The sequence below is a fragment of the Nyctibius grandis genome, chromosome 3 (genome assembly GCF_013368605.1).
Source record: "Nyctibius grandis isolate bNycGra1 chromosome 3, bNycGra1.pri, whole genome shotgun sequence".
NCBI classification, from domain to species: Eukaryota; Metazoa; Chordata; class Aves; order Nyctibiiformes; family Nyctibiidae; genus Nyctibius; species Nyctibius grandis.
Genome location: NC_090660.1, coordinates 2363526 through 2387109, shown reverse-complemented (window position 1 = coordinate 2387109; position 23584 = coordinate 2363526). Strand labels below are relative to the sequence as shown.

The window sequence follows — 23584 nt, the reverse complement described above, 5'->3', positions numbered from 1 at the left end:
AGATCTTTGTCCTTGAATTTATGTCATTTGGTTTTCCTGATGCCTAAATCAACTGTATATCCTTAATCTTATCCCTGAGCATCACAAATAGAAGCTTGCTATTTAATGTAGAACTAATTACTGATTTGTCTGCAGTCGGTGAATGTAGAAAACTGCAATATAAAAACCTTTTGACAGAGTGTTTGCGACTTTGCTACTAACTTTAGTCTTGACTGTCTTGTTAGGAATAGGGATGTAATTCTAATGAAAACAATTCACACTAAATATTTGTTCTTGTGTTTGTTTGTTACTTTATGAATATACAATATTGTTTATTTCAAAGCTCACCTCAAATCCTGACTAATGGGACAGCAACTGATTTTATGTAAGTGATCAGTGGTCTGTCTGCCAGCATCGGGTGAGGTCTCAGAGTTCAATAATGAGCACTTTACTGTATTTATATAGAAGTGAAACTCCTGAGGATCATGATAAAACTCTGGTTCACATAGTTCATATGGTAGCAATTTATTGCCTGGCTGCAGATTTTTTTAAATCTCTCTGGCACTACAGGGTTATTACAGTAAGTTAGAAAGACAGGTATTCTAAGTATGGACTTGCTGTTAAGATCTCAAAAATACTGAGTGCTCTTGAATGGAAGCTTTGATGAGAAATAAATCGTTCTTGTGACACTTTTATGCCATGTAGAGATGTGGAAGTGTGAGCAACAGCACCTGGCAAGCAAGCTGTCCTCTTTAAAAGCAAGCAAAGCAGCTGCTCATCAGGTTGGAGAAGGATTTAGCAGGAAATAAAAGTCTACTCAAATGTTCATTGCTCAGATCTGCAAGAGAAGACTCATAGTTTATGATTTGTCTTCTGGATACTGAGAAAAATGGTATTTATATCTTCTGTATTTTCAGACACCATGTAGAATTTATATTTGAAAACAAGACTCATTTTCAACTGAACAATCTACTTAACAGATCCATTTCTGTTCGTATCAGTTCTCTCATTTACAGAACGTAACCAGGTAAGTAACAAAATCAACTTCCTTACGGAGAATAAACAGAATTTGACAGAAATCTTGTTTCAGGATACAGCAGGGGTAGGATTTCTGGATTTGCGTTGTATGGGTCCCTCCTTTCCCTGTTCTTGCATGTGCATCAGACAGATCGTCTCATTCAATAAGCCTCAAAAGTATCTGCTTTCTGATTGCATAAACCAGCTGTGTTTTAAGCACACTGACAAGATTAAGAAATTTTTACCCCATCAGAGCAACGCTAACCAAAATGTTTCTGGCTCTTCAAAGCCCTAGAGAGGTAGCAGTCTCATAAAACACTGCGAGAAAAAAATTGTTGGGCCCCAAATGTGGGTGAGTTGATGCAAGGCTGGGATGCTTAACTGTATACATGTTTTCCAACTGGGCAAGGTATCTCATCTGATCCCTTCAGAAAATTATTTTACAGCTGCCTAAATCAGCCATCTATGACTCCATAGGAAACATCCCACACCTCCCTAAAAAAGAAGCATGTAAAAGCAGAAGGGAACCTAACTGTAGCTCTTCTTTAGCTTCCATTTAGCAGTAACAGAAATAAATCCAAATGTAACAGCATGCAAGAAAGATACATATATCAATATATACCCCTCCCAACCTCCAAAAGCCTGAAAAGTGTTTGGATGTTATGACCTGTATATTTTTTAAATTATCTGGCATTTTGCAAATAATTTTATGACCGTTCTAGTTCAATGCATCCAGTGTTATTCAGAGTACTGAGAGCCTCAGTCAAATGGCATTGTAATGCACTGAGAAGGTTTGCTTTTGATGCCTTGAAACAATAACTGTCTGGGATCTATTTTCTTCTTTAGGTAGATAATACTGTGACGGCTACTATCCTTCACCTTTTGGCTTGGTTCCCAAGGAGACTTCCCCTTTTTATATTTCATTTGTTATTGGTTTTGGTTTGCTTCTTATGAACTATCAAATCCAGATTAATCCATGCCATCCACCTGACTCTTCTACCAATAAAACTATTCTCATACCCTGCTGCAATCTCCATGTTTGCAGATGTGACAACCGGGGAATGAAAAGAGTGCTGTAATGACCACTGAGAGAAAGCTGCCTGGAAACACTGATTGCTTCTTGCAGCGCTCCCCTCAGTTATTTAAATAGTATTATACCATCTCAAAGGTTTGTAAACTGAGATACAGAGAGATGAAGTTCCTGCCTGTGCTGTACCAAAAACTAAATAAGCCAGAGCTACGTGCCTTCAATAATACTCTCTGTCTCAGACTCCTGTTACACAAACACTTAAGCATCTGCTCATCTTTGCAGAACAGCTCTTCCGATTTCGCTGGGCTGCAGGGTAAATTTAAACTGGAAGACATTCTCATGTGCAGACTCAGGACTTACACCATGGTATTTAGTTGTCTGTGCATCAGGCTCTGCCACCATTTAAGATGCTGTAGGGTACCCCCCCTGGCTTCCAGCTGCTGCTCCAGAACGGTGCAGGTTTATCCTAAGTCCCATGTTATCTATCAGCCCAGACGTCTCTCATGCCCTCGAGCATCTACAGTGACACCTGTATTAGCACAGCTGTCATCACACTAGAATGAGGATTTCAGAACACCACAACTTGATGCAACAGAGGGAGAGAATAGCATTTGTTAACTCCTCGGAGTGCGATCTGCAAGCAGAACCCCACCTACTGTACTTTTATTTCCTAAGTTGCACTGATGTCTTCAGAGGGATGGAGACCACCAAGATACAAGATATTACAAGCTACAAGTAATGGAACCAAACAAGCTCCAACCTACCTGCAGCACTATGTCCCGTCCATTCCGTGTGATGTTAACAGTATGGGGTTGGCCATTAGCCATGTTTCTGTGGTCCACATCAATGTTGTATGGCTCTTTGGTGCCTCCTAGGCTGTACCGAATTTGCAGGTTCCCTAGTGAAAGAAATGTGAACAGCACACTCAGCTATTTTGATCTTTATTCATCAGCTATTTTCCCCTCTTTAATTTCACATACAACTGTTACCATTTTACACTTAAATTGCTCTCAGAGCTGGTCTCTGCAGCAGGAGAAGAGCTGGTGTTTGAGATTATAAAGCTACTGGGCTGAAAACTGCTTCTTGTTTATAACCCCTAAGTGTGACGATGACGAGCATCTCAAAACCAAGAGGTTTTTAAACACTCCAGATGACAAACTGAACAAATCGGAGCTATGCCTTGAACAATATGGTCAATTGGTACAAATCTGAGCACATCAAGTAGCACTTTATTGTTGAGATTATTATCGTTGCTGCAGCAAAATTCTTTGAACTTATACAAAGCATTATGTTTTCAAAAGAACAGACCATTGATATGCCTTGAATAAAGGCAAAATTACAACAAATTAACACTGACACATAATCTACACAAGGGACTTTCCTGCTCTCAGATTTAATTGTTGTTGGCGGGTGACAGTCTGGACTTCTATGGAAATTTAATAGTATATGGTGAAATGAAACCCTAGGTTATATTGTTAGAAAAGTATAGTCAAAAGTGGTTAATTGATATTTATGACATACTGTCAGACAGATTTTTCTTTTCTAAACAAAAATGAAGTGTCTGCTCTTCGTAACAGACTTTAATATTTGATTAAAAGGAAGGATGTTTGAAAAGGGAAATGCAGACCTCATTACTGATCAAAATCAGAAATATTCTGGCCCAAAAGAGCAGCCTTAGACCTTTATAATTATCGTTATAATGTCTGATGTGGGATTTCTGTCATGCACCTTCTTTCTTCCCCATGAAGGGAAAAAATGAGTGGCATGTGGAATACTCATATTAGCTTATCCCATAAAAGAGAATGGTAGTAAAATCATCCTAATTATGATTTTCATGGGGCACTGAGGCACTATTTGGAATCAAAGTATATTCCGTTTATATACAGTTTAATACTGTAACAGCAAATGGTCCATATCCAAACTTCAACAATCACCAAAATGTTTAGGACCTTATATACAATGATACATCCATATTTGAGCCACCTCAGTTGGTATTCAGATTTTCAGAAGAACGGTACATTACACTTTCATTGCCATGAGTTCAGTGATTAAGGTACCTACATGTGGATGCCTACTTGTCCCCTCCTTAATGCTAGTTCATGGCATGGATCTGACTGTTACAGCAGGTTTTTTGGGTTTTTTGTTTTGTTTTTTTTCCATTTTGTTTTCAGAGGGAGGGCTGGCTAATGAAACCCCACTAAATTGAACAGTTACATCAGTACAAAATCTACTACAGCAGAATACAGGTTCATACCCCACGGACTTTACTTTTACATGACAAGGGTGAAGAGACTTTCTCATTAGTTCAGACTTCAGTTGAATGCTAACCTGGTGTTATTATCAATTGTTCCTTTTCTCCCAAGTAACAAGCAATAGGACAAGAGGAAATGGCCTCAAGTTGTGCCAGGGGAGGTTTAGATCGGGTATTAGGAAAAATTTCTTCACCGAAAGGGTTATCAAGTGTTGGAACAGGCTGCCCAGGTAAGTTGTTGAGTCACCATCCCTGGAGGTATTTAAGAGACATGTAGATGTGGTGCTTAGGGATATGGTTTAGTGGTGGACTTGGCAGTCTAGGTCAACGGTTGGACTTGATGACCTTAAAGGTCTTTTCCAACCAAAATGATTCTATGATTCTAATTCAGTGGAGAGAGCCCAGAGCAGTTGCTTACCAGACGGCTTGACAAGCACAGCCATGAAGTCCTGGGTGTAGGAGCTGATGTACAATAGGACACAAGGGGACTTGGTGGTACTGAAGCTGAAGCTGAGCTCTTCTTTATTCAAGTTGAGGTCGGATGCTGTGATCTCAGGATCTGTAGAACTCAAAAGTGTTCGGCTAACTAAATCCTTCATGCTAGTCCCTGGGGAGTGGAAATTGTAACGAAGCCACATTCCCTCTTCAAAAAATGCTCCAACATCTTGAACATAAGAGGGGGAAAAAAAAAGAGCAAAAGAGAAATTAAACATGCTGACACGTTGACACTTTTTGGATGAAACATATTACTACTGACTTGAGCAGTACTAATCTGTGCATGTTTCTACTGCTGCATTATTCAAGCACTTTGTCAATATTTAGGTGAAGATTGTTGAAGAGAAGGATTGTTTTCCAATGAGAATGGAAAGGACAATCTCCATTTTGTTGGTGTGTACCTGGATACACAGATCAAAGCGAAGATTTCCTTTGGGTCATACAGAAAGTCTATGTCTGTATCTCGTATCAATACTACAGTCTGGAAGAACCACAATTCAAGTTTATTCTCATTGAGGTCTTGCAGCAGATAATGTTCCAAAGAAGGAGATAGAAGGGAGAGAGATTTATGGGGCACAGTAAGCAAACACTGTCAAGGAAAAGGAAAACCAGCAATTCTGACCAGCAGATTTGAATGGATTTGGAAGGATCTCACAAAGGAATGATGGTGATTCCAGCACCTGCAAGATTTGAAATAGGATTGGACACAACACTAGAAAATTATCCACTGCTAGCACAATCCTTCATGAGAACTGCACAACCAGGATGCCCTTATGGGAGATAAAATTAACTAAGGAGCTTATAGAATCATAGAATGGTTTGGGTTGGAAGGGACCTTAAAGATCATCTAGTTCCAACCCCCTTGCCACAGGCAGGGACACCTTCCAGTAGACCAGGTTGCTCAAAGCTTCATCCAACCTGGCCTTGAACACTGCCAGGGAGGGGGCAGCCACAGCTTCTCTGGGCAACCTGGGCCAGTGTCTCACCACCCATATGCAGAAATAAGACATATGTGCGTGATGCCCACCGATGCCCTGCTTCCTGCAGAGGACAGAACAGCTCAGCACCTCACTAGTTTTCCCCGTGTCCCATGCCTCCCCTACCACTGCCTGCAGAAACACAGCTCCGAAGGCAGCAGCACAAACACCCGCGTCAGACACTCTGCAAGACCACCACCATGCAAATGCTTCACAGGCCTTAATTACAACCCAGGAGGCCTCGGATAGTGGGAGATGGATTTTACCTGCTGCTAGCCACCAGCAAAATGGTGGCACGTGGGGATAACGCTGAAAAGTGTGCGTTACATCTGGGAGCCCAATCTGCCTCCTGAATTGTCACGGCGGCTGGTGTAGTTTGCGAAGCAATGTCCTACGCCTCCCTCACAGGTGCAGGTTACATCTGTAGGCCGCAGGGCGGGCTCTGCTGCCTGGCCTCACTTTTTTAATGGTTAAAAAAACAAAGAAGTGTTGTGTTACGCTGGCTAAACCTGGGAAACATTGCAAAAATGACAAGCAGCCTGGCAAGAGAGAAGTGGGTGAAGAGGGCTGACCAACAGAGTGTTTTGGCATCTTTTAGTTCTGTCCCAGCCAACCGCCATTTTCTTCCCTTGGAGGCACCGCAGCTGGGTGGGAGCCTCTGGCCACCGGGGCTCAAGCTTGGCTCAGTGGGGAACAAGGCAAGAGGTGTCCGAACCGTAGCTCCCAGGAGCTACACAAAGTTTTCAAACCAATCTGAGACAAAATGTCATGTTTCAATACTCCTGACAGAAAATAAAGCTACTCATATGAGTTAATTAAGAAGGTATGTTTACGAACATTTCATAAGAAATTAAAGAATGATGAAAAAAGATTAAACAGTGATGAAAAAATATTATATACTGTATTTAAAGAACAATTAAAGAGGTGACCAGTCTTTAAAAAAAATCTTTCATCATTTACTACTTTCTTATATGATGCAAAGTTGCCACAGAAGATTGGTACAAAATTGCCCACCCAAACTTCTGAAAAATCAATACACTATCTTTATTTTAAAAGAAATTTAATTTTTATTCCCTTTTAGCATTTGGAGTCTTCACACAATTCTAAGCAAAGGCTTTATCTCAAAATATATGCAGCAAGATGTCCATTTTACAAGCTGTGCAGTGACACAGAGCAAGTCAGGAAAGAGCCTGCAGACTATTCAGAGTAACTGAGCAGAGAAAAGATAAGATGACAGGTAAAATTATAACAGACTTTATTGATACTCCTTTCCAGATTTCTGCTAAGTCTAGTGCTGTAAAAGCTTTATGTTTTCCTGTTACCGTATAAAAATTCTCCAAAACCCAAAATACCACAGTCACTGTCACTGTGCGGCCATATAAAACATGGAGTCAAGTTGTGGTCCTGAGGTGCTATAAATAATTCGATCATTCTGATAAATTTATAACTGCCATTTTATAGGAGAAACCTTAAATCACCCTGGAACAGTTATGGGAGAGGCAATTCAGTTTAACAACTGTATTTTGCAGTAGACTCAGGTTAAGGACGTCTGGATTAAAAGTTGTCACAGTTTAAAGCTGGGCCAGCTATTAAACCTGTGGCAGACCCTCTCTGTTAACCCTCCCCCCCACCCGAAGGGAAAGGGAAAAGGGAGAGAGACTTCCGGGCTGGAAAGTTAAAACAGTTTTAATAAAGTATAATAATGAAAAAGAGTATAATAATAATATTGGAATAATCAAATATATACAAATATATACAAATATATATACAAAACCAAGATCGAGCTCCCCTGATGTCGGCCACGTCCCCACCGGCACTGCAGGGCAGGCTCCAGGAAGGCCCAGGCTGGGCCGAGCGACGGTCGAGAGCTGGATTCAGGGATGCCCGGATCGGGATCGGGGGCAGCAGGAAAACAGACAGAGTCCTCTTTGGACACCGGCCATAGCAGAAAGAGAGCGAGACCCTCGTGATCCCCCCGCTTTATACCGAGAATGACGTGTATGGGACGGAATACCTTCGTTGGTCAATTTTGGGTCACCTGCCCTGTCCGCTCCTCCCTGCAGGTGTGACCCCCCTTCGGCTCTTCACTCGTAAGCAGTGAGGAATTCAGCAGTGACCCTGGTTTCTCTAAGAGTAAGTACAGCAAGAGCCTTTCTGCATAACATCCCTACCGGTGCCTCAGTGATAACTACAAACTTCGAGCATTATCAGTCCTAAAGCAGACACTGTCTGCAAAACATGCAGTTAGTTTCAGAAAGTGCAGTTACTTAGAAGAGACTGAGCTGAGAGTAAAAATCACTGAAAGGAAAATTGGCCTGGTTTAGGCCAAACCAGGACAAAAGTGAAGGGCCCTATCCTGAAAATACTTCCCCAAATTGTGATGCCTTCTGCTGTTAACAGCAGTGTTGAAAATAAGCGTTAACCCTTACAAATCTAAAGCCGTACACACTGTAGCTCTAAGTATTTGTGAGACTGGCTTAAAAATGTCCCTGTGACCACTCATTTATTCTTCTTCAGCCTCTGCGTGTGGCTCACGCTGGCTGCTCCTCGGGCAGATGCTGTATCAATTACGCTGCTGCTGCCAGAGCCAGGTCCCAGCACGCCGGGCAGCGCTGCCGTCTGACATGGCACCCTGCTGGGGGGGGACCGTGTCCCCCACGGAGGCCCTGCACACGCATGCGGCACACCGATGAGAAATCATTTTCACCTCCGGCCTGTTCACTTGGCGTGCCTTTTATTTTAGGAGAGATCTTCAAGACTGCCCGGCGCTGTGCTTGCCCAGGGCCTCACGCACTGGGAATACTGGGACCTTCAGTCCTGACCTCGGCACTGCTCTGGCACTGAACTGGAAAGCGTGCAATGCATTTTTCCAGAGCTGTAAACGTTATGAATTGCTATTTCAAATGTTCATTACTACAAAGAAAGCTTTAAGTAAATGGTGCTGTCTGAAATGGTAAGACTTTTTTTTTTTTTTCCAAAAGGGTTTCACAACAGAGCAAATAATGTTCTATACATTTAACTTGATTTGCACTGAGGAAATAATTTTCAGTATAGCTGTATTATTACAGGTGTACAAGCTATTGTAATGAGCCTTGAAATTCCCACATGCACACCACCTCTTTTAAGAGGAAGGATAAGAGGAAGGTTCACTTTGGCTGTGTGAGTGTATTAGGCCCTCAACAGGAAGATATTGAATCCCCTCAAGTTCCAGCTCAGCAGAAAGGCTGATGCACATGATTATGCTCTTTACTAAATGAAGCCGATGTCCTTGCAGCAGGGCTCCAAAGTGCTCAGCAGCTCACAGGAGCTGGCTGTTTAAACTATTAGGAAATACTAGAAAAAGCTAAAAGATAATTTTCTTTATATCAAAAGCAGCTATAAGATGACTTGGAAATGCTGAAGGCTGATCAATGAAAAAACTATCTACTTGGAGGTCACAAGTGTATCATCTTCCTGAAGCTCTGATGGAAGAGCTTCATTCAGAAGTTCTTCATTCAGAAAATCATTCAAGATGCCTGATTAAAATGGGTAAAATGCAGCGCAAACCCTGCTGCTGAAATGTGGAGGAGGTTTCTGTGCACCACCCTCTGCTTTCTTTTGTAATATTTCAAACGCAAAAGCTGATTCGAAGCTTCCACACAAAATGCACATGTACCCAGAACTGATAAACTTATTTTGAAGGTTACAATTCTTTGGTCATCTCCCCAGTCTCCCTCTTCCCACTCAGCTACTTTTATTTTTATACACTCTCATTCTGTCTGTGATCAGGAGTATCGAAAGACTGGAGGAAAAAGCCAAATAGCAACAGAAGAAACCCATTTCTCTTACAAAAATTCCAGAATCTCATGACATTTCTGGGCCAGTGTTGAAGACCTTAGAAAATATAAGTAGGAACCTGACTCTCCTTTGCTGCTGGTTTAACATCAGTGGAATGTCAGTGTTGGTTCTTCTCTCCTCAGTTAGTCACACCCAGAACTTGTCTTTTCTCCATTACTTTTTCCTCACCTGTGAAAAGCATTGCCAGCATGGCACAGGTGTGGCTGAACACACCTTCAGCAAGATTTTCTATCTGGAGGCATATATATAAAAGATACAGAACTCAGCATGTTTTATGGCAATTGAATTGTCTCTGCACTGACAGTTGGCATAGGGATGTTAATAGGGATTGTCATGAATCAAGTGCAAGATATTAGGATAAAATCCCTGCCTTACAGAAGCTGGAGACAAAATCCTGACAGCTATGAAGCCTGGCGAGGACACATGAAAACTGCAGCACAGAAAGATTCTCTCCTCTGTTTCACAAAGCTGACTGAAGTGCTGCCTTACTAAGCATCAGTACTCAGTACAAAACAAAGCTTTCTTGAACAAATGGCCATCAGAATCAGAGGATATGTAAAATAATGTGCACCAGTGAAACCACAGGGCCTGGTTATAAATCCACGCAGTTTCCCACTACCTTCAGTAGAACATAGCTACAGCCACTTGAACTGATGTCTAGGACAGCAGGCTCAGAATCAGGGAATGGCAACCTGCACTGTGTATTCTCTGTTGAATCTAAATGAAAAGCCAGCTGCCTTTCTATCCATAACGGTTAAAAAAACCCCATCAAATGAAACAGGATGGACGAAGAAAAATGTAATGTCCAATATACAACAGAACAGGTTTCATGATTTGCTGCTGGGAAGTCTTTGGAGGTGCTCACTAGGTAACCTAAGAGAAAAACTTGCAGCTTTGCAAGAGCCATTTGAGAAATATTAGAGATTGCCATTTGATGATTGCACAGTATTCAGAATGACAGCTCTGATAGGTGAGATCTGGCTTCAATTCCTTCCTGTACCACAGGTATCCACTCTAAAAGTGAGCAGTTTCTTGCTTCATTATCTCCTTCGCTTTCTGTATTACCATAATAAAAACATTTTCTCACATCACAGAGCTACTGTAAGGATAAATACCTTATCAGCTTGTGAGGTGCCCATACCACTCCCACAGCACGCAGGTGTACAAATATTACACAGGGGTGTCTGCTGTGAGAACCTCAAATCTCTCAGTTGCCTTTGCACAGGCACGTAGCAGCCGGCAGTGTTGATGAAGCTGCTCTACTCACCTTTCCCAAAACATCTGCATTCAGTGAGCAATGACACCAGTGCAGGCCTGTGATAGTTAGCTGACAAAGAAACTTAGTATTTTTTAACTTATTACCCTGACTTATTTGCTTTCTGTATACAGAATAAGAAATCCTTGCATTTTATAAGTAGTTTCTTATGGATGGTAAGTGGGCTGGCAAGTTCAGTTTATAATCAGGTTGATATCTCTTTGAGATATGTAAGTAGTATGGGGAAGGTTTGTTCTGCTTTAAAAAAAGAAAAAACCTCTTATTTTTCCAATAAAAGGAGTCTTGCAACTTCAGTGAACTGCAATTTTGAAAACACTAGAGCACAACTGTGCATGTTTAATGAGGTGGTATTGACAGAACAGCAGCATGGAATAGCTTTACAGGGTATATATTTTTTTGTGAGTATATATATTTACTCAATAGAGCCTAAAACCCAAGTCCTGAAGTTTGATCTACAGGTAGAAAAACCTGACTGCAGCATTCAGACTTACCAGACTGGGAGCATCCCAACTTACCAGCTTGGGAATAACATTCCCAACCCAAGGAAAATTTCTGATATAACTTTCATTAACAGATCACGATCATGTTGTATATAGCAGAATTTTTTAGGGGGTGGGAGGGAACATTGCCTTGATTTTCCAGGTTCTTGAATTATGAACAATGACAACTAAGAAGCTAGTTACCTTAAACCACCCAAACAACCACCTCCTCGTTACTTACAGCAAAACAATGAAATGTATTTGCAACCAGCAAAATAAAGGGAATTGAATGGGTATAACCAGGGTAGAACTGGGAGATAATCAAGTGTCAAAGAGTCTGTGGAAGGGTGCAGAGCTGCTTCACCCATGTGCCGTAGCACCAGATCTGGTATGTCTTTTTTGCATCCACTCAGCCTAGTAAAAAGCTGATTTTTCTCTTTGAGGCAGAGAGGGTGCAAGAAAGGAAGGAAATCTGACCATGACAATACTAGTGTAAGTGCTTTCAGGGTTCATGCCAATATAAAAACCACCATGAAGGAGTGTTTGGGCACTGGCACAAGGATTGCAATAATTCACAGTGAATCTGAGCTTTACTTGAGAGAAAGAAAAAAGTGTATACACTGTGCTCATCTCCTTGGTGTCTGTTGATGCAAATTGAGCAACTGCATAGAAACTGGGAAGCTTTGAATTTACCCTTCCAGCACACCTGAAGGCACATGAGTCACAGCACCACATATTTAGGGTTTTTTTTTGGCCACACTCTCTTGGTGATGGGCGATTTCTTCTCCTACTGTCCATCCAGAGCACTTCAACACCCAAAGGAGGAATGCTTTCTCCCTGGGGGATCCCCCACATCACAGTGCTGCCACACACCCTGCATACAATTTCAGCATTTGACCTTCTCTCTTTTTGTTTAAAAGAATGATTTTGTTTTTTAAAGGAACAAAAATTAATTGTTTTCTCAGAAATGCTTTTATGATGATAGGACAGCTGTGGGAGAAAAAGAAAAGAGAATTCATGCTTAAGCAAAGGACAGGGAAAGGTCAGAACGCAATCTGTAGGACTGCAGAAACACTGCAGCTTTTCCTCAGAACAATTTCTCTGAGCAATGAAAGGAGAAGTGAAGCCAATTGAGTGTGCCCCAAATACAAAACAAAAATAAAGTTAAAATAGATGTCAAACCTAGTTTTTGCACTTCTTTTGTCCTTGTAAAAAAGCAGTGTAATTTCCAGGCCACTACCACATCAATCACATTGTGATCTGCTGCTAATAAGGCTGAAGACAATGCAATTTCTTGTCAGTCGTCAGTCAGCGGCTCTAAGGATGGATTTTACCAGCAAAAGAAACCACAATATGCGAGGCCTGTTTTTATTATGAGATGTGCTTATAACTTATGAACCATTGTCTGGTAATTTCCTTATAGTAATGATGGTTTTTTTCCTTCGATTTTCCATATCCCTTCTTCTACTAGCAGTTTCAGCATGTAACCAACCCCAAAAAGTTTACCATGGGCAAGTGACTCGAATATCAAAATAAAATTTTTGGATAAGAAAAGCATCCTGTGGCAAATGAAAATCAATGGAAAGAGAAGAGTGTGGTATATTGAAAGGTATTATATGATACCACCTTCCACTCTTGCTGAGTAGCATATTTTTCTGGTAATATCTCATATTGGTTTGAGGTGTTGGAGCAAGTCCAGAGGAGGGCGACCAAGCTGGTGAAGGGTTGGAGGGTCTGACCTATGAGGAACGGCTGAGGGAGCTGGGGTTGTTTAGCCTGGAGAAGAGGAGGCTCAGAGGTGACCTTAGTGCAGTCTACAACTACCTGAAGGGAGGTTGTAGTGAAGTGGGAGTCGGCCTCTTCTCCCAGGCAACTAGCGATAGGACAAGAGGACACAGCCTCAAGCTTCGCCAGGGGAGGTTCAGGTTGGACATTAGGAAGAATTTCTTCTCAGCAAGGGTCATTAGCCATTGGAAGGGGCTGCCCAGGGAGGTGGTGGAGTCACCATCTCTGGAGGTGTTTAAGAAAAGACTGGACATGGCACTTAGTGCCATGGTCTAGTTGCCAGGGTGGTGTCAGGGCAACGGTTGGACTCGATGATCCCAGAGGTCTCCTCCAACCTGGTTGATTCTGTGATTCTGTGAATGTGATGACTTAAGAAGTCACGCACTACTGATTATCACATCAACAGAGCTACTTGGCCTGGAAGATTTACTCAGAGGAGTAGAACAACAAAACCAGTCCTAGTTTATCGTGCAAAGCACTAACCTTGTTATGTCCTGGCAGCTGATGTGAATTCGTGATATTCTCGCTTGCCTCATGTTAGCCTCACCAACATCACAGCATCCAGCTGCATACTGGGATGCAGGTTAGAAAACCACAAGTGACAGAGCAGCATTCAACTACGTCCTTTTATAAAGAATGCAATTGGTTGAAAACAGAGAATATAGTCTTTAAAAACATGTTCACAGACATTTTAGTGCTTTTAGAGAGGGGAACGTGTCATAGTGTTGATGAAAAATGAATTGAAATGCCAGAATTGTGGCGTTTTCATCCAAACCAACTAAAATATATTCTAGGTAACATTTTTATTTTACACGGAAAGCAGGGCAAGATTCCCTGCTATTTTCCAACAAATTTTATAATTTTTGAATTTTTTTTTAAACTAAGATATACTCAGCTGTTTTGCCAGTATTAATTTAGCTGTTGCTAGTACTGTATGTTAGACCTTTGTATCTAGAAATATATCTGGTCTTGTCTCGTGGACCAAGAGGACATGGTACAAGATTCCAGGAGCTGTTATTAGAAAGAAAATGTAGGATCCCTTTCTTTCACAAGTCTAGGGAGTTTGTCAACATGCACAAGATATTCCAGTGCTTTACTTGAGTTAAAAGGCTTAATGCAAGTTAAATTTACAATGTAAAATTTAAACATCTAAGAACGAACCATTTTAAAGTTCTCATTATCAATCAGCACTGTTTGTTACAGAAGTTTTGCAATTATTTTGATCACAGGATGCCCCAAACCCAGTCTATTTTGTGTTTAATTTATCCTCTATCTTCACCCCAGTGCCACATTGTTGTTTCTACAGAGAAGCCCCATGAAGTCACCCACACTAACTCGTCCTGGGGGATATTCTAGATGAGTAAATCAGTTTTCAGCACTAACAGATAGGAAATCCTTAATTTCCATTTTGTCCATAACGTCTTCAGGATTTAGAGAGATATTTTTAGCCTGGAATAGTTTTGATATTAAAACCAGAGATCTGACGTCATGTTTAAATGGCACAAGCCCATGTGGTACAGAGATCCCCACCTTTGCAGGACTCAGTGCTGCCCAGCAGCAGTAGCTCACAGCACGTTTTACTGCATGGCCAAAGTCACACTGTCAGAGCTCTGGGCCTTTTGCTGGACTGGGAGGCTGATAAGGAGAATATTACAGTATAATATAGTATAATATTACTGCTGTTGCTATGACAGTGCTTACAAACCAGCCAAAACCAGGGTTTGTCTGTGCTAGGTGCTCAATTATTCCCCTAATGGTAGTTTTTATTCTGTTAGCTCCACATTCAGGAAAAATAAAACACTTCAGCTTAGAGCTAATTTTGGCAGAAGTTTGGGGTTTGTCTATCCATAAGAGAAACAGAAAAACAGAAATAAAAGCCAGTGTGATGAGTTTTGGCAACACAGAAAAAACCTAAAAAGTGAATTCACTGAATATGGCATGGCAGAAATTATTTTCTTTTTTTTTCTTGAGTCAACACACATGATCTGTAAGAGACTGACCCAGTTCCAGCCTGAATGGGTTTCCTCTAACAAACAGAAATACTAAATATCCATTACCATTCTTCAACTCACGACAAACCATTTGCTAAATTAACTGAAATCACTGTACTCACATTCCCAGGAGTTACTCTATGTACAGTCCTGAATGTGATGGACATGTTCTATAATTTGTCTTTGAAGCAACACAGCATAGTGAAATCTGATGAAATTCCTGCACGCAAGCACAATGGAAGCCATTACCTAGAGCAGCAGCTGCTTCACTTCTGCTGCACTAGAAATAAATCATATTTATTGGAATTTATAAAATAATCATGCCAGAGATTCATCAGAATATCTGGTGATGTGGAAACAATCCCTTAGCTTTTAGAAGAGGGTGCTCCGATGTGTGAGCAACATCAGCAATGGACAAAGCTTTGTTATGATAAAATGAAATGAAGGTGGATAGATATGGATATAAATGAAGGTGGCTGAAGTGTGTGAGGAGAAAATACAGCCCATAACCCAGCATCAGGTAGAAAGACTGCCTCTTTCTGTTATAAACTTGGTTTCCTCTAAGTGTGGCTGGAAAGGAGCGGGGTATGGCTATTTGCAAGGTAATCCTCAAAGTTTGACTTGGAAAAAAAAGAGAAGTTAAAAAAAAAAAAAAGAAAAAAAAAGAGGAAAAAAAAGAGAAGTTAAAAAAAAAAGAGAAGTTAACTATTTCAAGAATATAATGAGAATATCCTATGAAGTGTAAAGGAAACGAATGGCCACAAAGCCTGCAAACATTTGGAAAATTATATTCCCATTACTACTTACTTTGTCACAATCATTTCTGGTCAAAATAAGAAAAAACATGTGGAAATAAATTAGCATTTTATTCTCACTTTTTTTTTTTGTATGTAAGATCCCTTTTCCCTCACTCTTTGTCTTGCTTTATTACGTAGGCATGTGTGTCCATAGTAATTCCATCTGTTACAATCAATGATTTTGAAAATTCAGAACATACTTCAGGCATTTCCAAAGGACTGACATAGATGTGGGAGCTCTGTACCTTCCCTCACCCTCGCAAGTTCAATCTCTAACCCAGTCCGAGCTACTAAAAGACTTGATCTGGTTATGGATGGATAAAATTTTTAATCCAAATGCTGGTCTCCCAATTTATAAGATATTCAACCCAAAGCCCACACCTATGTATCTCCAAATATGTTGCTGAATGAGACTAGGTAGCTCTTGTTTAAATCCCTGTTTTTTTCTGAAGAAGTAACCATTGTGCTAGTTGGAATTTATTGTTGACCAGCTCAAAACTACAGAATACAGTCTGCCAGACCTGCTATGACTGCAGGCATTCCTGATGCATTTTATTATTGGGTTATTTGATTTAAATAGGTAACATATATTAGTACTAATGAGAGATGTGGTTTTAAATCATCACATTTAAATCCTGGGTGTGTAATTTGACTTGTTTGTAAGAAGTATTAAACAGGATTTACTTGTTTAATTAATAAAAGCTGCAGCATTGATTCTGTTGTGTTTTTTCTCAGGCAGATAGTCCTCCCATACCCCGCCTCCTGCACTAGAGCATTTACCTTTAATGCAGAATGGTCCATCGTAGGCAGTTCTGGAGCAGTCACAGGAGTAGCCGTTGTATTTCTCGACACATTTACCGCCGTTTGCGCAGTACATCCCGTAGCTCGTGCAATGGCCAGAGCAGCCAGGCTTCACCCCTGGCGTGACTTTCGCTCTCTCTTCCAGGTCCAGGGTCACCCCGTTCATCCTTAACGAACGAATGCAACCTAGGAAGCCTCGCTGGCCTCCTGCAGCACCTGAGAGAGAATGTGAAACTGTGAGACAACACTGAACACATTTTATTGTTGTTGCTTTACATGAAATATCCTGCTAAGCTTGTCACAACAGCTGGAAATAAGGAACTTCTTTGTATAGGCAAGGAATTACATTAGGAAGAATTTCTTTTCAGAAAGGGTCATTAGCCATTGGAAGGGGCTGCCCAGGGAGGTGGTGGAGTCACCATCTCTGGATGTGTTTAAGAAAAGACTGGACATGGCACTTAGTGCCATGGTCTAGTTGACAGGGTGGTGTCAGGGCAACGGTTGGACTCGATGATCCCAGAGGTCTCTTCCAACCTGGTTGATTCTGTGATTCTGTGAATTGCCCTGTCCTAATGCCAATGAAATCAATGAAACCTAACCTTTTGACACCACACCATAAGTAAGCATATATAGTAGGTGTGTTTGCTTTACACTGATCAGACATCAGAGATTCTAGCCCTCCACTGTAAGACTTCATTTCAACTCTGAGATTTTTAGAGATAACAATGGAAGAAATGGGCTTGGCTCAATTGCTAAGGTATAGCCTTACTCTCCATACGATGAGTGATGATGGATGCTAATAATAATGCCATAATATGTTATGCAGTGTTCCATCTTTCAAAGCCACAATGGGGAAAGAAGGAAAAGATTTAAATCCCCACTCTCAGTTGCAATGGGAAATACAGATGTTAATTTCCAAGCAACACCAGGTATATTGTTAATTTGCTGGAGTATAGGGTGAAGGACATAACACTGAAGAGCTACATTTCAAACTCTGGGTTGAGATGGCTTTTCTTAGCACTCAATAAGAACTGTTCCTTTCCCCTCCTGGTAAACAGTTGCTGAAAAATTATTTCAGCTAGGAAAGTCTTATCTGGGGCTGGATTAGAAACAAAAAAACCCTTAGAAAATGCAAGCAAATAACAATGAGTGGCTGTCATCCTTTCTCCTCATCCTCTCGTCTCTGATTACTGCAGTGCCGCAGGTGCTGAAGAGTCCCTGAGGAGATTTGAACACTCATCACCTCAGAGCATGGAGGCTGATATTTACCTGAGTGGGGAAGAGGACTAAATACAAACCAAAGAGAGAGGGCTGCTCCAAATCAAGTGCTGGTGACTGAATGATTTGGAGTAAGAGGAGGCAACGCTTGGTGTCTGTCGAGTGCACAGAGCAGGGGGCATTCTGGTGTGGTTTCATTCTATGCAAACTCATATACACCACTGTGACAAAACCCACCTTAATACATGTAATTCCCTTCTTTCCCCTCCAGGTGACTGTCCTAGCCCCTAGGACATGAAATCATCATCCCTCAGGCTCTCTTGCTGGCCCAAGGAATATTTATCTCCAGGCCGTGATGTTCAGGGTGTTCATTCGGGACACTCCAACTCAAATAGATTCTCTCTCTGACTCTGGGTAAGGATTTAAATCTGTTCTTTGAGGTGTGTGCTCCAATCACCAAGTTATATGAAATGAGTGTGATTCAGAAAGAAAGAAAATCTGGTGCATATTTGGACATTCAGTTTCTGGCAATACAGGTACTGGGTATTTCGAAAAATTGCTGGTGTTACAGTTAATTCAAAACTACCAATAAAAATCATCATTATTAACAATTCCTCAAGAACTCAGGCTGGAAAAAAATCCAGCTCTTCCTGTTTTCAGCAAAAGGCTTGGTATTTCTTTTAAAAGTTTAAGGCTCCCTCTTTTAAACAAACTTATTTTGAAACTGCCTTTTATTGGGATCACAGTCAGCGGTAAAGGAGAATCTGAGCTTGTAAATAATGACTGCACATCTGGTGACAAATTATACACAGTTTGCAGTGACCTTGTGCTGTTTACTAAGGCGGTGAAGGCTTTAAATATAATTTTAATTAATTTATTCTGATGAACTCTGACTAACATGGGAAAAAAATGAGATAATGTCTTTTTTTTCCTTCCTTCTTCCCTCTTCTCCTGTTAACAGATACCGAGAGAGGTAGGAAAGTGCTTCTTCGCTCAACATTTCATGCAGTTCTGATTCTGGCTAATGGCACTTGGCATGTCTGCACTTCGCAGCCCTGGGGCTAACAGTCAGAGAAGTACAAGTGCTGCTGGAACAGCCTGCCCAAAATGTAGTGGAGACCAGCAGCTCCAGAAAGCAGCTGGACTAACTTGGTTCCAGGGAATACATTTGTGTAACACTGTGTGATGCTTTCCTGCATCGAATGGGCAAACAGCCCATGAGACTAAAAGGAAGACAGCAGCGAGAGACGTGAACACAAACGTGTGGGCAACGATCGAACCTAAAGAGGGTGGAAGTGCTGCCGAGGCTGGGATGGGCATGGCAGGCACATGCAGTCCTGGCAAGAGCTATGCAGAATTTTTCACTTCTGCGGTGAATAAGTGTGTGTGTGTGAGAGAGAAACTCAGCAAACAAGGAGTTTGGCACTACTGACTGCTAGAGGCACTTTCAGCCAGGAGCTGCAGGTGGGGAAAGACAAAAATGACAAGTTGCCAGCACAGAATATTTTTCTCTTAGTTGATCTTCTTATTTCTGTCATTATGGACATGCTTGTCTTTTCTTCTTTTTTTCCCCCCGTCCTGTCATGGAAATGCTCCAGGAGAGCAACTTCCCACATTAAACTAACTGCTGCTGGCAAGACACGAGGCAAAGAGTGTTCACCATGTGAGAGCAAAGCTCGGCTACCCACTCTGCATCTTACCGACATAGAGCTGGCTGTACAACTCCAGCCGCGTGTGTCCTTCTGATGGTGCCTTCCGGACCTCCAGGGGTAACTGGTCTACCTGCAGGCTGGCCTGTTTGACGTTCCTCTCGGCATTGACCCGATGCCACTGGTCATCGTTGAGCTGGGTGGGAGATCTAACGACGATTTCCACAGGCCCGTTTCCAACATCGAATGAAAAGGAAACCTCCGTAGCAGCTGTAACACCAAGCAGAAGGGAACCCATCTTAGGTTGTAAACAAATTCACTTATACTTCCTCAACAGAAAGGAGTCATATTTACTAGAAATACTGCTCAGCCACCTTTCAGAATTTATAAGCACGTTCTACTTCTTCTAACTTGAGTACGATTTAAAGTATTTCCAAGGAAGCCATTGTGAGAAGTTTTATAGCGTGTGATGGAAATCAAATCAGTTTGGCTTGTAAAATTTAACCAGAATAAATTATGTCCTTGAAGAGGATTTTTTTATTTCCACTAATAATTTCTATAATATTGGAAAAACCTGTTCACCAGCTTTTAGAGGAAAACATCGACAGAGCCTGGAACAACGACATAAAGTTTTTTTTCCTGCAGCTTTCCAGTTTCCATAGGTTTTCTTTAGGGAAATATGCATTTTGATAAAAAAGTGGTATAGAAGAAGTTTACTTTTTTTTTTTCTTTTGAGGGGCAATTAATTTTTACAATGGACTAATAATGCAGTGGTAATGACCTATGTGAGATTTTATGGCTGAAAAAGAAATAGATTCTCAGCAGCACTACAGTGCTCTATGTATAGTGGATGATTCAAAACATGTTTAGAAATTTTACATACGTCCATCAGGCTCTACTAGACGCTCCCCCAGGTCATCCTTGGCAAACTATGTAATTGGTACTTACTATTAATCAGGGAGTGCGATTAAACATAAGAGGATTTTGGAATGAAGAAATATAATTTTGACTTTCCTACTGATATTTAGTTTATATAATTTGTGACTGTAAATTATATTATGGTGGCAGAACATCAGATGAAAGGGTCACCAGAAAACAGATTATCAATGATAGCATTCACAAAGGAGGATACCAGAAGAAGTAAAGATAACCAAGAGTTCCATTTAATTTGTTTTTCTTGCATATAAAATAAAAAAGCCACAGCACCATTTTAATTCTTCTGAAAAATCTCAGGTGCCCCATTATGGTCTCAGTGTTCCAGTACAGCTGCGGTTTCTTATTTGGTTGAGTTAATAAAACAGTCTTATAAAAATCTTACTCAGCAAGGCTATTAAATTGTGGTAGAAGCACCACTCCGTGATCATTATCACGAACAATACTGATAAATAGTGGGAAATATTTTTGTACATGGCCTAATAGGTTTTCACAAGGTTATGTCAGACTGAATTAAATGCATTTTTATGAAAACTGGAAGGACAGGAATAAACTTTTTACAGAGAATGCTCTTTCAAATCAAATTTATTATACAATTGACACCTCTGATATTTTTCTGCAAAATTGGCTACTTCTAAAAGAAAAATTAAAAGCATATTTTATTTCTGTTGTACTCTGTTCTCTGCTGAATAAAATAATTTCATTTCTTGAATGAACTGCCTTTCATAAGCCATGAATTTAGTCTGCTTGGCCTTTTGCACTTTACAAGACAGAAAATCTGTATGAGCCAAAGCTTGCCATTAAAGAAACAAAGATGTTTCATTTTCATGTTATTATATCTTATAACTTCAGTGGTTCTGCCAATAAACTCCGCCAAATTAGGAATTAGAGTAAAAACCCTCCAATACTTAAGTTATATGCTGTGTTCAAGTCTATTTTAAAGGGTGTGTGTAATTCTCCTTTACTTTTTGCTTTGAAGAACCGCCTCAGACCTCTTCACTGTCAGGCTTGAATTGCTTCCCAAAGCCAGCTGTCTACGAGGCTGTAAAATAAGAACCCCTTAGCAGACTTTTCATCTTAATCTGAGGCAACTGATGGCACTGTTGATATTGCTCGTGGGTACCTTGAGTACAACCCCATCCAGGATTTTGAAAACCTCTGCAAGGATGCTTCTTTGTTTGCAAGCTCTCGGTCTTCTGGATGGAAGCACATCTAATTTTTAAAGGAAAATTATTCTTGCTTTAGAAGAGAAAGAGAAAGGGTAGAGAACTGGCAAATGGAGATACTTCAAGTAGAAGTTCTGTGCCTACATAGTGTAGCTTTATGCATGGCTTTACACTGAAATCTGTATCACAGCCTGAAGACTTATAATGAAATTCATACTTACTGCAGAAAATTATTCACTCTGACATAAAAGTAAGAGTACTCTTTGTATAAATTCATATTATATTTTTATATTTAATCTTACAGTTAGGGAATGAAAAGCATTCCAGAAAAATCTTCTCATCAAAGGCCATTTTCAATGCATGTACCTGCTGACATGATGGAAGTTAAGAGAAGGCAGCACAGCATCTATGGACTGTGCTGATCCATCTCCAAGCAACCTAAAAACATGACTCTTATAAACCAAAGGGTAGGAAAGTTATTTTCTAGACTGATGGACTGAAAAAAACATGAAGCATGTCAATGAAAAGAGCTTTGCAGATGGGCAGAGACTGCATGGCAGCATGTCTCACATGTGATTTATGTTGCTGGTTCTGACTCTTCATTCTCAGTTTCCATTGGAATAAATTTTTGAGTCTATAGATAAAGTATATTCTCCAACCAGGGGCACGTCTAGGTAAAATGATTGGTACTCGTACCTTAACAGAAATGGATGAACATCTGTTAACAGGCACATTAGTCAGAAAGGGAAGACAAAAGAAATTGTACCCCCCCCAATAAATGAGATGGAGGATCTGGTGACAACTGACACAGAGGAGGATGAGGTACTCAGCAACTTTTTTTGTCTCATTTTTCACTGGCAATTGCTCTTCCCACATCCCTTGAGTCCCTGAATCTGAAGGCAGGGACTGGGGGGAATGAAATGTTCAAGGTCAGGTTGGATGGGGCTTTGAGCACACTGCACTGCCCCGCTCCTTTCTCCTCTACCCTAGCTTTACTGCTGAGCGTGGTGTTGTACAGTGTGGAGTATCCCTCTGGCCAATGGTCAACTGTCCTGGCTGTGTCCCTTTCCATCTTCTTTGTCACCCTCAGCCACTGACTGAGGGATAAGTGGGAAAGAGAGAAAGCTTTGATGCTGTGCAACAGCCAAAACACTGGTGTGGTATCAACAGTTTTAGGAACGAATCCAAAACACAGCATCAGATGTGGAGAAAGTTAACTCCATCTCAGCCAGACCCAGTACAACATCAAATTTGTTCAGAATTTTGCACAACTAGCTATGTAGAAAAGTAGCAATTATTTAGGTTTTTTCCTAAGTATGGTTTTCTTTTCAGCCTCTCTATGTCTACACACACAACCCTTGCATGATGTGGCACTGTTGACTTGAACATATCCTTGGCTGACATGACAGTGGTACTATTCTGTCAAACTTTTGAAGGGGATGATTAAAATATATCTAACATATGTGTGCATGTGTGACTATTTATTCACCAACTGAACCAGACCAGGATTTTTTCAGAAACACGTAGAAAATGAGCTGCACAGGTCCCAGAGATTTCTACTGGTCAGTCGCTTTGTACCTCATGAAGTGAGTTTTCCTAATGATAATTTTATTTTCTCTTCTACCAAATACCATATAACTCAATCCAGCTGTTCTAAGAAATGAGGATGAGGATCAGACATTGAACAAATACCTGAAATTGCTTAATTATGAAATAAAAAAAAGAAAATAAATGTAAGTTTTACTTTATTCAGTCAGTACAAGGTTTTGTGATGGAAACTTCATCAAACTGAACAAGGGTGAATTTTTATGTGCTCCTGCCACATACATTCACTCAATAAACTGAGGCTTGTGGCTTAGTTTTACCCTTTCTGTGCCTTGTGCAATTACATATAATTAAATCT

At 40.7% G+C, this 23584-nt stretch overlaps 1 protein-coding gene across 1 annotated transcript in view; it reads right to left on the bottom strand.

Annotated features, from left to right (window-relative positions):
* CNTNAP2 (contactin associated protein 2) overlaps positions 1-23584 on the bottom strand; it is a 974788-nt gene that overhangs the window by 64406 nt on the left and 886798 nt on the right. Inside the window, exons 17-20 of the mRNA XM_068395817.1 lie at positions 19634-19852; positions 16695-16931; positions 4696-4941; positions 2791-2924 (exon numbers count right to left, since the gene is read on the bottom strand). Coding sequence (XP_068251918.1) covers positions 2791-2924; positions 4696-4941; positions 16695-16931; positions 19634-19852 — 836 coding nt within the window. The remainder of the gene's footprint in view (positions 1-2790; positions 2925-4695; positions 4942-16694; positions 16932-19633; positions 19853-23584) is intronic.